Source organism: Marmota monax, unplaced genomic scaffold (genome assembly GCF_021218885.2).
Source record: "Marmota monax isolate L192 unplaced genomic scaffold, Marmota_monax_Labrador192_F-V1.1 WCK01_AAM20220418_F8-fsc00191, whole genome shotgun sequence".
NCBI lineage: Eukaryota > Metazoa > Chordata > Mammalia > Rodentia > Sciuridae > Marmota > Marmota monax.
In genome coordinates, this window is record NW_026693537.1 from 1,805,106 (window position 1) to 1,821,588 (window position 16,483).

Sequence of the window (16,483 nt, forward strand, 5' to 3'; positions counted from 1 at the left end):
GGGGAACACCTCACATCCAAACCATAATAAGGGCATTATGAGCAAATTAGGTTTCTCAGGCACTAGAAGGAAAGGAGGAACAGACACTGTCCTACTTGCTTGGAAACATGCCTGGACTTTGCAATGATTATTTTGGAACTGTAATTATTTTGATTATTACATCAGAAGCAGATACTTCTTTTACTTTTTCCTTCCAACAATACTCACCTGATCAGTCTTGTAAAAATAGTTACTTCTCTATGTGAAATGGAAGTCTTATTTTGTTTATGGATTTTTTTGCATATACTGCAGTGTCTGACAAAGCACTTGACAGTATTTGCTAGGTGAATGAACAAATTTGTTTGTCAGTAATAATACTTTTCTTTATATACTGTTCTCCTCTGGGGGACTTCTAGAGACCCTGGGTTAAAAAGAGGGATTCATTCTGATGACAATATCTTTGACAGACAGTATGGAGATATTTTAGAGTATTGTGACTTCTGGAAGAAGTTGTAGAATCTGGAAATTATTATTGGAATACTTAGAAATGTGAATAAGAATTCTAGAAACCTTCATGATTTCTGGGACAGTATTTTAATTCAAGTGGAAAGGAATTCATTTTGAAAACCCCAAGCAAGAACTCTTTGCATTGAATATACAGAATTTACAGAAATCACAGACACATTCAATAAAACCTCTTGAAGGCTTTGGGACATTACAAAAATATGGAAAATATGGAAATATTAAAAATACTAAAAACTTGCATTGAAATGTGTGTATGTAAGCACATTATTAATGTAGGAGCATAATATATAGACTGGTTTGCTCAGAAATTATAAATTTTAAGACTATATCAAAATGTTGAGTATTTAATCAGTATTGATTAATCAGTATTAATCAGACTTGAATCATTAGTCAGGTATTATGGTCTAAGCTCTCTCAAGCATTACCTATTCATTTATTAATAATGTCTATCATCTTAAAGAACAAATGGCATATTAGTATCTTTCAAGAATTTAATAAAATTTAATTAGAAGAAATAATTTAAAATTTGAGAAAAATAATAACAGTGAAAAGAAATTAAAATAAAAAACCCTCAGTTTTTTGGATCTATTGCCCTCTCTAGTGTCAAACAGAGAAAAAAGGAGAGGATTTATTTTCAAAAAGGAGCTGATGAGGGAAATAAACTCCTTGAATGCAGCGTTTGCTGCATAGAATATTGCCTAAAGAGCTTTTTTAAAGAGTGAGTCACTTATTTTGTACAGCTTCATATATTTTTTTCTTCAGGTTTAAAGTGTGAAAATGTATTAATTTATTAGTAGTTGTTCTTAATGTCTTTTCTAAGGAAACAAATCTAAATGCAACCCACATATGAAGTAAGTGTGACGTCTGGTTCAGCTTGAACACAAACTGCAACTTGTAAAAACATAACAGTATGCTCACCTGAGCATTGCCACAATCTGCCTTCGTAGGTATGCGAGCACATTAGTATTCACTATTAGGGCTTGAGAGGGATTGTAACCCCAAACCTCAGGTCAGCCCAGATTCATTAACAATGAACAGGAGTAATAGAATTACGTGAAGAAAGCCAAACTATAGTTTAACATCTGACCTCAAATTTATTGAAATGAATACTCTCCACTTTTAGGTCTTCAGGGGATTGTAGGTTCTAAGGATTTTTGTGAGACTAGATTATGTGAGCAAGCAGAGCACAGGACACCCTGTTTCAAATGACAATGCCAACTCAGCCACTCAGAGACTTCCAGGCCCTATAGAGAGCTCAGCAGCATGACCGCATCTCAGAAGAAAAACCCAAACAAAGCAAGGCGGGAAGAGAGAAGGCAGATTCCTTTCTACCTTTATGAAAGCAGCCACACTTTCTAGCAGATTTTCTTTCAGAATTTGGGATCCAGAGGATTGATCTAATACAGTTGGTAATTTTATTTAAAAACCTTCCCATTAAATAGATTCAAAATATTTTTGAAGAACAGATGGTGTAGGCTAGAGGAAGAAATAAACATTGTATATTAAGCATTTTATTGATCAATTAAAATATCATAATTTAAATTGTTGATTCTACTGTGGGAATTATGCTTGTCTCTATGTGACTTGAGACACAGAGAGTAAATATGGGGAGTGGGATGGAGATTTATTATATGAAATTTAAATGGGTCTCTTTCCATTTGGTAAGAATAAGGGCTGTTCTCCTTTTTCCCTCCAATTCTCCTTCTCTCCTTCTCTCTCTCTCTCTCTCTCTCTCTCTCTCTCTCTCTCTCTCTCTCTCTCTCTCTCTCTCACACACACACACACACACACACACACACACACCAGGTGAGCAGATGGGTTTTCATGAAGTTGTTGGGAAATTGGCTTTCAGACTTGAATCATGTGCCTCTGGGCACTTTGAAAACTGCCTCTTCTGCCTATTTTTAAGACCAGTTTGAAAAAAAAAAAAGAAAAGATAGAGTAGAATAAAGAAACCACCTGTGTGGATTTGATGAAAAAGTCAAACTATAAAGTTTGCAGCTCTTTGAAGAGTTTGGTTATAGAAGGAAGGTAACCTCATCTTCTAGCACTGTTTTATTCAGCTTTTTCTACAAGGAACTATTGAGAACCAAATACCGTCCTTTCAGTAAATTAGTCTACTTGACACTAATTTTCAATCATGTTACCCTTTCATCCCTGTGAATTATTTATGTCTGAGAGCTTCCACTACTTTAGGAGTATTTTTCTTGGGTGTATGAGCCGTCTTCATAAATTATGATAGACTATTTGAATAAACCATTAGATTGACCCAAAGTTAAACAAGACCACAAAGAAAACACCACCAATCATTGTGTAAAAATGTATGTTTAAAGTATTTTAAGTAATCATTTTTGAACTACAAGCATTGTTTTCTTCACCTTTTAAGAAGGAAGGCTAAATCATTGAATAGTTATGCAAATAGTATTAAAATTTACTTTCCCCTTGGTTTGCATATTCATAGGAAAATATTTTGTAGCCAAAACTGAATGCAGATGCAAACCCGCTAATTATGGAAGGTGCAGGAAAACAACAGCCTATAAATGGTCCTTGTATGTCCTCCTGTTTTCTCATGTCATTGCTCTCTCTAAGCACTCTCCAAGACATCCAGAGTTGGTGCAGCCTGTGTTCCTGACAATGGCAGGGTTGTACTGGGAACCACCTAAGTTAGAGGCCTTGTACAGTGAATACCATACAGTGGGCCTGCCTCCCCTAAATTATGCTTGTTCATGTGACCCCATCATTATTCTGAGGATCTGTGCCCTTTGCCCTTGATCTCATTTCTATGGGTTTTAGACAAGTGTCAGACCCTTGGAATGTTACATGCTTGTGACCTTGATTGCTGAACTTTGCTGGGCCAAAAAAAAAAAAAAAAAATGAGTTTAAATCTAGCATTGAAATTATATGGAATGCTTTGTAACTCTAGTAGTCGAATTATTCCTGATACAAAAGGAGCCTGAGAATCTCCATCAGAGATGTCTGTCTTTTCATTTGGCTCAGGTTTTCTGGTTTTGATAGTGGCTAATCATTTATAAAAGATTGGACCTTTGTTGTTCTTTTTTCTTGCTGTTTCATTTGGTGCATAGGGAGACTCAGGGATTTCTTTAATGTTGTTTCCAGATATTATTTCTAAAGCTTTATTTTTAATTGTCAAAGTAGACACTTTCAGAAATACAATAAAACATTGCCTGGTGATAGATACTAGGGTAAAGATGGTGGGTGTTTAGTGCTTGATGGATGAACAAGTGGTGGGAGGGTATAATTCGGAACCAAGAGGCACTACCCCATGGCTGGTCTTGAGCTCCTTTGGGGGGAAAACAGTCTTTAATTACATCTGGAACTCATTAATTCTTTTTGGAGCCTCTTTCCAGATCAGCTCCGCCATCAGCCTCCTATTGAGCAACAGAAATTCCAGATGGTTCCCTCCATATGCCAGTGCTCATTCTCTCAAGTAGGATAGATTGGTCACTGACAGAGGAGGATGGAATAGCTGAGGCCAAGGCAGGACAAGGTGGAGAGCATTGGGGTGGTCCATCATTCATGTTTACTAGATGCGTTGTATAAATAGCTATTTCCGAGTGAGTGCTCTGGAAAGTAATTTCACAGAAAGGATGTTACTTCTGGAGAAAGTGGAATGTTGACCCCAACTCACACCTGGAAAAAAAGAAAAAGTCTCCACAGGCTTTCATTGCAGCTAAGAACTGGTCAATTGGCCTGCAGCTGATCTGCCCTGGAGGTTGCTTTGGTGTGGATTCTTCTGCTTGTGCCACTGTGATCTCTGCTATTGTGACTCACGGAGAACCCACTTCTTATAGGACACATGATTATTTTGTTTTAGCAGAATTTTGTTAAAAATAGATGCATTGATAGACTTTTCAGTTTGAAGTAGCTGAGAGTGACGATAGGATCGATCTTTTTTTATAAATAAAGGGTGTAGTATCATTTCAAGTCTAACACATTTATACTTATTTTGTTTATATATTGTCTTTATCTGATGTTAGGAGATACCTCTTTGAATTCCTGGCACTTGACAAGACTTGACATGATACTAGGAAGGAAAAGAAGAACAAAGAAAAGATGGATAGATGGATCTAGGAAATTTTAAGATAAAGTGTGGAATCAAAATAATTAGAGCAATGTTTCTGCTCCTGTCTTTATGCTGTCACTTTCCTCTTATAGCTGTTGGATTTGTGTGTGTGTGTGTATGTGTGTGTGTTGTTCTTCTTCTTCTTGTGTGTTATTTTTGAGCACCTACTATATGCTAGATATTGTTCTGGGAAAATAAATGTGAGGATGGCAGCTATGGTTCCTGTTCTTGTGAAGTTATGATAGTTAATCTGTACAGACTCTTGGGAAATTTATTGGTATATTTGGAGTGGGTAGAGCAATTAAAAGGAAATATTTCTTCTAACAGGATATGTGATAGAGTCCAAAGGGAAAATTAAACTCTGGGCACTTGTATTTTAGCTGGAAATTATGCTTAAAGTGCCTACCATCATATGTGGGGGTGTGTATGTGTGTGTGGATATGTGTGTTTTTAAGAGAGAGAGAGAGAAAGAGAGCGAGGGAGAACTTTGTGGGTGAGAGAAAGAACTTACTGAGTTAATTTTATTATTTTCTTCTTTAATTTCAATAGCTAAATGTAGGTCAAATGGGATAGATTTTGGAATAAAGGCAATTTGTACAAAACTCTTGTTTTAAAATTTACTTGCTTGGAATAATTTTTCTCTTAAGTTTATGAACCCATGAAATGTGTGCTAAACATAGAACATTCTCTTGATATTTTACTTTTTATTAGAATGTTTTGAAAAGTACCAGAGATGGGACTGAAATATATATTTATTTTTATCTGTTTAGCCTGATCATTCATTTTGTACCAGTCAATAATGAACTCTTGAATTTAAGGTATGCACGGAACTAAACTCGATAGATGTAGGCAACAGTTGTTTACTATTTTTATTTTTAACATTACAATAAGCATGAGGGACTTTTTTTAAAGCCTTTTTCTCTAAAACATAAATACATTGAGGCATATACCTGCTTACCTACAGTAATGTATGTTTGTAATTCAAGTAATTCATTTTAGTGCTGTGATATTAAGTGTGTGGACAGCATCACATCAATGGAGTGATAAAGAGAGGTTGTTTCCCCAGAGGGAATAGTGGAGCCATCGAGAAGACTGGAAATGACCAATTATCAGAGAAAAAAACATGTATTACCTTCTGAAGGATGAGTGGGTGGTGCTGATGATGCTGGACTTCGTGTCCACCTGAGGGACAAAAGGAAGAAGAGCGGACTTGCAAAACCTATGGACTAGGCCTGGAGATGTTATACTTCAACTCTGCCTGCACTTTGTTGAAATAGAACTCAGTCACATGGCTTCATCTAACTTCAGAAGAGGCTGGAAACTAGTTAGGCTAGTTAGAGACTAGAGAGTCTATTAAACTATAGTCTAACTGTGAACCCAAGAGAAAAACAGAAATGATTAGTTTATGGCCATTATAGTATCTGCCACAGGAGGGCATGACTCATATTTCTGGAAGCAGGCAAGGGCTAAGAAAGACAACTGATAGCAAGTTAATTGGCTTGGACAGGTCCTTATGAACAGCGGGGTGCATTGTTTTCTGGACTGAGGTATGAGATTTATGTTAACAAAAGAACTCTCTAAAAATCTTTACATGTGTCAGTGATTATGGTACTTGAAATTTAAGCAGAAACATTTATTTTGATATCTTTAATTCATGCTGAATTACTAGTAAGCTTTAGAAAATAACAATTAGTACTTTGGCATACATGAAATATTAACTACTTTAAATGAGAATGTTTTATTCATATATTACTTTATTGTGTATTTCAGACAAAATCCATGATAATTTCTTCTGGAGTTTTATGGAACAAGATTTTATGAAAGTGGAGATGAAGGATAGTGGTTTTAAATGGTTCATGGGCTCTATAAGCATGCCAAGCAAATGGACAGCAGTACAAATAGTGATTTTATCCAGCACTTGCTAAGCATGCGCCACATATATTGCCTTACACAGTGGTAATTAGGAAATTACCAAAGACTTACTAGGATTATTTAAATACTTTAGATCTATTAACTCATTTGATCCTCACAGGAAAAGTTCTAGGAAGGAAGAAGATTTTTTTATTATTATGCCAATTCCACAGATAAGGTAACTGAGGTACAAAGAGATAAAGTTGCTGGTCTATACTTTAGCAAGTAGTGGAGCTAGAATTTACATCCCATTTTTTGCCTTATGAGGCCCAGGTCATATTTACTGATTTGTGTCTCCCTGAAACTACAGCCCAAAGTAAAGGGACAGGGACAAAGGGCAGGCAGCTCACTTGATCTATGTGTTCACACTGAAGTTTGGGACAGGAGCAATGCCTTTCAGCCAGAACACTTGTTGTGTTAGGCAATGGCAGCATTTACTATTCATGGCTCCCCGCCTGTCCTTTTAATAAGGCCTAGCCTTTGGCAAACTGTTCTTTCAGATGCTGCACCTGTCCTGGCAAAACGTTGCAATGTAAACAGCTCCCGAATTGTCAGGGGGAACCCCACAAAAAATCACTGGAGGAGAGATGGTGATGCTTACTTCAGGTCTGTGTCTAATTTCTTTTTCTTCTGCAGACAGGACTGTCCTTGTGGATATCGATCTTCCCTTCCTCAGAGGCCTCTATGTAATGGGGACTTTAGAGTTCCCTGTGGACAGAAGCAACATCTTGAGCGTGGCATGCCTGGTTGTTGTAGGAGGGGAGCTGAAAGTCGGTGAGTAGAGTCACAGGGAGGGGCAATCGTGGTTTCAACATAGTTCTCTCAGAAAACTGAAGGAAAACCAAACTTATGTCCTAAGACATGATTGGGGGTATATAATCCCAGGGGTGTTAGAATGAAGGGAAAAGAGAAGTGAGGGAGAAAAGGAGGAATATCAAACACAAGGTGACCTCTCACACCTCTCGAGGAAATCACTGTTTCCTTGGTATATAGGAGGCATGGAGAGAAGACTTTTAGAACCACCACATCTTGGGTCAGTATTAGGCAGAAATATACCAGGTCAGGCCATTCACTCCTTTTTTTTGTTTGTTTGTTTGTTTTGTTATTTCTGTGTCTACCTGGGAAGATAGTGGAGCGGGGCAGATAACTCAGGAGATTCTAGGAGATAAAGGTCCTCCAGTTGGGACTTGAGGCATGTTGCTGGTGTCCCAGGCAGGGAGGAGAGGATATGGAATGATGTATTCATCAGATTGGGTTCATTGTTTTAAAAAATAATAAACAAACAAATCATGAGTTGCTATCAAGAGATTATATACTTGGAACTACTGCAATCATAAGTATAAATGCTGAAATAGTATATATCCTGGCCCCAAAGGAATATACCTTTGACTATATTAAAGACATTCTATTTTTGCCTCCAAAAGAAATTAAAAGAAAATTCTCAGAAAATATAATATCCCATCCCAAAGAAAGAAATCTTTGATGGGAAGAAAATATTTAAATGTCTTTTTTTTTTTTTGGCATCATCTCATTTTGGGATCTCTGTACAGAGCTGAAATCACTGTTAAGAACATTCCTGAAAAATTATGGTGAAGCCTCTTCTTGAGTAAGAGAGAATTCACTGATGCAGTAGAGAGAGGCTAGCAGCATCCTGGGACCCTGAGTAGGGCAGAAAAGGGCAGAATTTGGAAAGGGAGATGTCAAAAGAAGTGGTCCAGCACAGTCGACTTCCTGCTACCATCACAGATACAGTTCTCTTAAGACAACCAATGACTAAACTGTTTTTCTTCAGCCAAGCCACCCTCTCTGCCAGCTGTATTGTCAACCCTAATTCCTACTCTTTTTTTCTATGTGCCATCCAAATACACATCTCCACATGGTGCTCTCCTGTAGGAGTTATTTTATTTTCCCTTGGGTTTCAGGAGAATCTAAGACTTTTTACTTATTTCAGTGCATCTTTCCACACTGAGGAAATACTTTTGGATTCTGGACTTTACCTCCCAAATTAGTAATATTTGCCCATCTGTTTAGTATTCTTATCAAACCCCCATCTAATTCACTAACAGAAATATTTAATAAAACTAGGCCTTGCTTTTGTTACCAGAGAACTTATTTCAGGTTGGTATCTTCTAATGCTAAAGTTGGTCTTTTAAGTTATTTTTAAGTTTCTGAAATCACTATAGTATGTAACTTATGGTCTGAATATCTATACCTTTGAAGGGAAGTTATACTACATCAATTTCCAGTTTTGCTTTATAAATTCCAAATCTTATTTTTTTAAGTTTCTTCATTTTCAACTTTTTTTTACCCATCACTAGATAATGGTGTATTCTTTTTCTCTGCACTTCATCCATGTGTTCCAGGCCTAAAGGTTGATTATTGGAACCCATCTGCCCAATTCTATGTGTGTTATGCCTGAAGGAAGACTTTCAACCCATCTGTCCAATTTTACCACACCCTAAAGAAATCCCAACATGAAATAGATAATGTGACTAGTTAGTAAACAAACTTAATAGATGTGGACATTGGCACAGAGTGGTGCCAGAATGTATCTGCTATCTGATGCCATTTGATCCAAGTCCCCACAGTATGGAATCCTATTTCTTGGTGGTCCTGCTTTTAAGGCAACTGGTGCTGGCAAAAGGTGCCAATTGACTTTTAGTAGAGTAAAATCATAGAATGCTGGCATTAGAAGGAAATTCAAGATCAAAGCTTTGCTCAGAGGGCTACAGCTGTATCACAAATGCCAAACTCAATTTCATTCTTTCTGTTCAGCGCTTGTCTCATTAGTGTGATAGAGCACTTTAGATAAGCTTAAAGCATTTCACTCCTGTGTCCATTCTTTCATTTATCATGTGTATTCAGAGCCTACTATGTGCCAAGACCAAAGGAGATATTGAATGTATAGAAATAGAAATCCTGAATCCTTGCTTTCAAAAGGTGTCTAAATAAAATGATAGAGAAAAAATAAGTAAAAACATAATTACAGGGGTCATATCTTTTGAACTGGAGAGGGTTTAAAGATTCAGGAAGAAAGCGGAAGACACATATTTATGGACTATCAGTATATGGGTAGGGCATGCATGAATCTGCATTGTAAGCTTTAATCTGGAATGGTGGTAGCAGATGAAGCTTCTTGGCCTTTTATACTATGCCATGAGGGCAGTGGGTAGTCTCTGGATAGTTCTACACAGGGAAGTGGTATGATTTGGTTTGATCTTAGCAGTGTGGGAAAAGCAAGAACAAATTATAAAACTGATTGATTATAACTAAGGTACAGGGGTTAAATAGGAAGGAATAAATTAGGAAAATATGAGAAAATTAAAATCTCCAGAATCTAGTGACCATTTTGATGTGCTATTTAAGATGCATCTTAGGCTCTGGGCTGGGAGATCCTTATTAATGGGTTGCAAGGAATGAATCCTTTTCACCACTTGTTAGTTTAGTGACCCTGTTTCCTTACCTCTAAAATGGAAAAAAAAAACTATAATTTTATTTCAAAGATTTTTATGAAAATTGAATGAGCTAGTATTTATTAAAGTGCTTGAATATCACTGGCACATAGTAAGCCCTGTGCAGTGGTTGGTTAAATAAATAAACTCATACATCTCAAGCTTAGATTTCAGTGGCATATGTAAGGTACAATCTCTAAAGAGAAAATAGATATATGAAAAAAGGATCTAAGAGAGAAGTCTATACTGAAGGTGTATATATACGTGTAGGATCATGAGCCTGATTTTGAAATCAATGGTAAGTATAGAAATAATCAAACAGAATTTGGGAACAGGGAAGGAAAATGACTGAAGGAGTGCCAGACTTTTAAGGATGGTAAGGGAATCTGATCTGAGCTCAAAAAGGAGAAAGGAAAACACACACACACACACACACACACACACTCAACACAACTGCTATATTGGTAGAAGGAAAATGACATGACGAGAATTTCATCTTGAAACAAAGGGGGAAAATTATAGGAAAGAGAAACTGGTCAATAGTATGAGATTCTGTGAAGAGGACAAAGAAAGTAGGAGAAAATCATCATTTATCTTGCTCTGGCTTTTTGTTTTTTATAATGGCTGATTAAATATAATCCTGACAAATGTTACTTTGCATGGGGAGCAAATAACAACACATATTTCTCAAGAGGCACTAACTCTTAATAAGTGCAATATCATTTATCTATTCTTTAACAACTTCATTTTGGATTTTAATATTCTTTAGTGTGATTGGACATACTAAATATCATCATCAAAAATGAACAGTTGATCATATTGAGTGACATCCTCAAACCTGTGTAGAATTGATTTCATGAATAACTAATTTACATTTTTGTAAGAAATGGGAAAAAATAAGTGGGGTATTAGGGAAATAACAATTCCTCCGATGGAGTGATTTTTTCAGTTTAATTTTAAATGCGTGTGTTCCTTTCTCCTTTTCTTCCCCCTTTCTCTTTCTCTCTCAACTGAATGCCAACTCAGTGCCAGACAATGTTCCTGGGACTGGAATATTGATCATTGATCAAGACAGATAAGATTCCTGTTGGCATTTTTTTTTCTGGGGGAAAATGACAAAGAAATAGTAATGAATGGGAAAAATAGGTTTAGATGGCTATCCATGCTTCAGAGGAACACTAAGTAGGGGGATGATTTCAACAGAGGTCTAGGTTGGATGTTTTCTGTCACAGGTCACTTAGTAAAAGATCTTTCTGAAGCATCAATATGACCTCAGATCACAGAGACAAGAATGGACTACACCTGCAAAAATTTGGACAAGAGAGCTTTAGACAGGAGGAAGAGTTGGTGTAAAATTCCTGAGGCAGGAATGTGCTTTCCATGGTGGTGAGGCTGTGATTGCCCCTGTAGCTGTAGATAGTAAAGAATAGCAACAAATGTATCCTAACATGACCTTCAAGATTCAGGCCGGATTTTAAAATATAGTGTTGCTTTCTAAAGCATAAAAGTAAAAAAATATCCAATTTGTGCTGAGAATTGCTACTTACTAATATCTACATCTACCTGTCTGTCTATCAATCGATCCACATTATATATAAATATATATGTATGTATATATATATATATATATATATATATATATATATCCGAGACTCTGAAGGACTACTTATTTGTTCCAAGGTCTTATATTTGGTAAAGAACAAGACCAAGACAGAGGCTATTTTAGTTATCTTTAATGCTCAGCCTCAGCCTTCACGCTCTCCTCAAGGACTATCTTTACTCTGAAGCCTTTCCTGTCACCATTCAGTAGATTTCAGAATATTCTTTTTTCAGGTCTATTCTACTTATTCATGTTGTCATTTTATTGCTGTATAGTGGTATGTTTTCATAAATGTCCTCTCCCTTAAAGGGTAGATTTCTTCAGGACATTTTACACAATCCTAGTCCCTTCTGCATAGTAGGCTTCTGATAATGTGTGTCTCACTGATTAGTGTACACAGAACTGCATGCACATATCTGGTTCTATCTTTCAGCTCAGTGTATTTTTCTTGTAACACATCATACTTAAATGTCTGTGTCTGTAAAGAAGGAATTATAGTGTTCATGTTTAAATGACTGTAATACATTTATTTCCTATATGAAAGGAACAAAGCAAGTGTAAAAAACACATTGAAAAATTTGGTGATTTTATACAAATCCAAATTCAATTTTTATAGTCTGTTTAGGAGTGATGAAAAATTCCCAACTCAAAGCCTGATAAATAAACATTGGTTTGATGAATGTTCTAAGTGTTTGCATTTATTTCCCACAAAGAGCTGTCTGAACTCATCTCCTTCAGTCCTGCTTCTTCCTAGGTAAGATGTTGTTCCTGTGCCTTAACTTGTCTTCCTTGTTATCAAAGGTATCAGTGATGCTAGCAAATTATTGACCCAAATGTTCAGCTTGTGGGAGACTGTTGTTGTCTTGTACTTTTATAATTTCATATAATAATTTTTCTTGTAATAGTTTAGAGAAAGATTTCAGAGAGGATAATCATCAATAATAAATTTCTATAACTTGTATTATTATTGTATAATAATTTATTATTGTGTAACTTATAAAAATAGTAATATCAAATAAATGTACTATATGTAGTATATAATAACACACCTATTTAGATACTCAATTTATATAAATTTGTATAATTTATTTATTTTATGCAAATAAATTTATGTACTGACTCTTCTGGTGATATTTAAAATTTAGCAGACCCTTAGCAATGGCTAGGAGAGCAAGGCATACCCCACACATCAATGTAACTGGGACACAGAAGTTCATTGTTTCTTTGGCCTGTCACAGCCAGATCATGTGATGAAGTGCCTTGTTGTTCAGTAATTATACTAGGTACTTGGGCTTTTGTCCTAAAACTTGTCACATTTTGTTTTTCAGAGCCAGTGATGGGTATTTGTCAGCCCTGTCTCACATTTGTAGCCAGGAGCCTAAGGTCATCATTAGCAGATGACTTTGATTGTCAGGAAATGAAGTACAAGGTCTATGGAAATTTCATTCATTGCTTCCATGATTGGGGTTTCTCAATCCTAAAGAAGAAGAAAAATCCATACACAGTTTATTGCCTTCCAAACTGACAGTTCTGTAAGGCTCATTGGATGATTAAGTAATAAGAAGGAGACAAACCTGAGAAAAGTGTAGATTAAAATGTATCCTCCAGCCTAAAGCCACAATACCACCGAGCAGCCAGAGAATCTTGTGTGTGATGTTTGTTAAAAAACAATATATTAGGGTAAAGAAATATTAATAAATGTCCTCTTTCAAATTTAACATTTACTGGGAAACAATACAAATACCGATTTAAGTTGTAAATATAATTTTCACATAGATATTTGTAATAGATGGTTTGTAAATTAGCTAATGAAGATTATCAGTCAACAAATCACATTGTTTACATTGACAGTTGTCCAATCAAACTAATAATTAGCTAATAAACTAAAAATAAAGCATCAAAGGGATATCACTATTATATTATTCTTAATTCTTTGTCTTTTAAGGATACAGAAATGAAGTCCCATTTCTGTGTTCAGAGCATCTTTAATGAAACTGACATGTAACACTTAAATAATATGTGTTTCAAAATGAGGTTAAACATAGAAATAATCTCTTTATTTTCTGACGGATATTATACTTTCACAAAAATCACATTACCCATGAATTTTCTGTATGTATTGTCAAGCAAAACACTAACATAGAGATTTTTCTGATGTACTGAATATATTTGCAGTAATCATGTTTAGGATTATAGTGTTGTCAATATCAGTATTTCCTAAACTGTACTTCTAACTCAGAAACCTCTATAACAGTAACATAAGCTTTCTTAAAGAGCCATCAATTTTCATTTAATTATAAAAACAATCACATAATAAAACATTAAATACTATTTGATTAGTTAATTTTGCCTGGAAAAATAATTTTTAAAAAATAGTTGAATAAGTTAATAAGTGAATGATATGGGCTATTGTGTTTTGGTGTTTTATTTTGTTTGGTTAGAAAACTGTTGTAAGATTTAATGAATTTGAGAGCAATATTCTTTTTAATTTTTTTTTTTTTATTCTGATTTGTTGTACATGATGGCAGAATGCAATTCATTTCATATTATACATATAGAGCACAATTTTTCAAGACGCTGATTGTACACAGAATATTTTCACACCATTCGTGTCTTATACATGTATTTAGGGTAATAATGTCTAACTTATTCCACCATCATTCCTTTTTTTTTTGAGAGAGAGAGAGAAAGAAAGAGAATTTTTTAATATTTATTTTTTAGTTTTCGGCAGACACAACATCTTTGTTTGCATGTGGTGCTGAGGATCGAACCCGGGCTGCACGCATGCCAGGCGAGTGCGCTACTGCTTGAGCCACATCCCCAGCCCACCACCATCATTCCTACCCCCTTGCCCACCCCTTTCCCTCCTCCCTTCCCTTTGCACTTTCTAAAGTTCCTCCATTCCTCCCATGTTCCCCACCCCACAATCGCCATTATGGATCTCCATCCTCATATCAAAGAAAATATTCAGCTTTTTGTTTTTTGGGGATTGGTTTGCTTCACTTAGCATTATATTCTCCAACTTCACTCATTTACATTCAAATGTCATGATTTTATTCTCTTTTAATGCTGAGTAATGTTCCATTGTGAATATATACCAAAGTTTCCCTATCCATTCATCTACTGAAGGGCATCTAGGTTGGTTCCATAATTTAGCTATTGTGAATTATGCTGCTATAAACATTGATATGGCTGTGTCCCTGTAGTATGCTGTTTTTAAGTCCTTTGAATATAAACCAAGGAGTGGGAGAGCTGGGTCAAATGGTGGTTCCATTCCCAGTTTTCCAAGGAATCTCCATATTGCTTTCCAGATTGGCTATACCAATTTGAGTCCCACCACCAATGTATGAGTGTGCCTTTTCCCCTACATCCTTGCCAGCATTTATTGTTGTTTGTGTTCTTAATAGCTTCCATTCTGACTGGAGTGAGATGAAATCTTAGAGTGTTTTGATTTGCATTTCCCTAATTGCTAGAGATGTTGAACATTTTTTCATATATTTGTTGATTGATTGTATATCCTCTTCTGAGAAGTGTCTGTTTATGTCCTTGGCCCATTTGTTGATTGGGTTATTACTATTATTTATTTATTGGTGTTTAACTTTTTGAGTTTTTTATAGACCCTAGAGATTAGTGCTCTATCTTATGTGTGAAGGGTAAAGATTTGCTCCCAGGATGTAGGCTCTCTGTTCACCTCACGGATTATTTCTTTTGCTGAGAAGAAGCTTTTTAGTTTGAGCCTATCCCATTTATTGATTCTTGATTTTAATTATTGTGCCACAGGAGTTTTATTAAGGAAATTGGGCCTAATCCCACATGATGGAGAGTAGGGCCTACTTTTTCTTCTATTAGACACAGAGTCTCTGGCTTAATTCCTAGGTCCTTGATACACTTTGAGTTGAGTTTTGTGCATAGTGAGAGAGAGGGGTTTAATTTCATTTTGTTGCATATGAATTTCCAGTTTTCCCAGCACCATTTGTTGAAGAGGCTATCTTTTCTACAATGTATGTTTTTGGCACCTTTGTCTAATAGAAGATAACTGAAGTTACGTAGGTTAGACTCTCTGTCCATTGGTCTACAGGTCTATTTTGGTGCCAATACCATGCTGTTTTTGTTACTATTGCTCTGTAGTATAGTTTTAGGTCTGGAATAGTAATGCCACCAGCTTCATTCTTGTTGCTAAGGATTGCTTTGCCATTCTGGATCTCTTATTTTTTCAGATGAATTTCATGATTGCTTCCTCTGTTTCTATAAGGAATGCCATTGGGATTTTGATTGGGATTGCATTGAATCTGTATAGTGCTTTTGATAGTATGGTCATTTTGACAATGTTAATTCTGCCTATCAAAGAACAAGGTAAATCTTTCCATCTTCTAAGGTCTTCTTTAATTTCTTTCTTTAGTGTGTTATAGTTTTCATTGTAGAGATCTTTCACCTCTTTCGTTGATTCCCAAGGATTCTATTTTTTTTTTTTTGAGGCTATTGTAAATGGGGTGGTTTTCCTAGTTTCACTTTCAGTGGATTTGTCACTGATGTACAGAAATGCCTTTGATATTTTGGTTTTATTTTATATCCAGATACTTTGCTGAATTCATTTATTAGTTCTAGGAGATTTCTGGTGGAATGTTTTGGGTCTTCTAGGTGTAGAATCATATCATCTGCATATATTGATAATTTGAGTTCTTCTTTTCCTATCTGTATCCCTTTAATTTCTTTCAACTCTCTTATTGTTCTGGCTAGAGTTTCAAGAACTATGTTCAATAGAAGTGGTGACAGAGGACATCCCTGTCTTGTTCAACTTTTTAGAGGGAATGCTTTCAATTTTTCTCCATTTAGAATGATGTTGGCCTGGAGCTTAGTATAGATTGCCTTTATATTGTTGAGATATGTTCCTGTTATCCCTAATTTTTCAAGTGTTTTGAACATGAAGGGATG

The 16,483-nt window shown here is 35.7% G+C and overlaps 1 protein-coding gene across 6 annotated transcripts in view; it reads left to right on the plus strand.

Annotated features, from left to right (window-relative positions):
- Nucleotides 1-16,483, plus strand: part of Pkhd1 (PKHD1 ciliary IPT domain containing fibrocystin/polyductin) — a 420,823-nt gene that overhangs the window by 254,313 nt on the left and 150,027 nt on the right. For all 6 annotated transcript variants that reach the window (XM_046458594.2, XM_046458595.2, XM_046458599.2 and 3 more), the window contains one exon: nucleotides 7,136-7,273. In XM_046458594.2, the coding sequence (XP_046314550.1) occupies nucleotides 7,136-7,273 (138 nt within the window). The remainder of the gene's footprint in view (nucleotides 1-7,135; nucleotides 7,274-16,483) is intronic.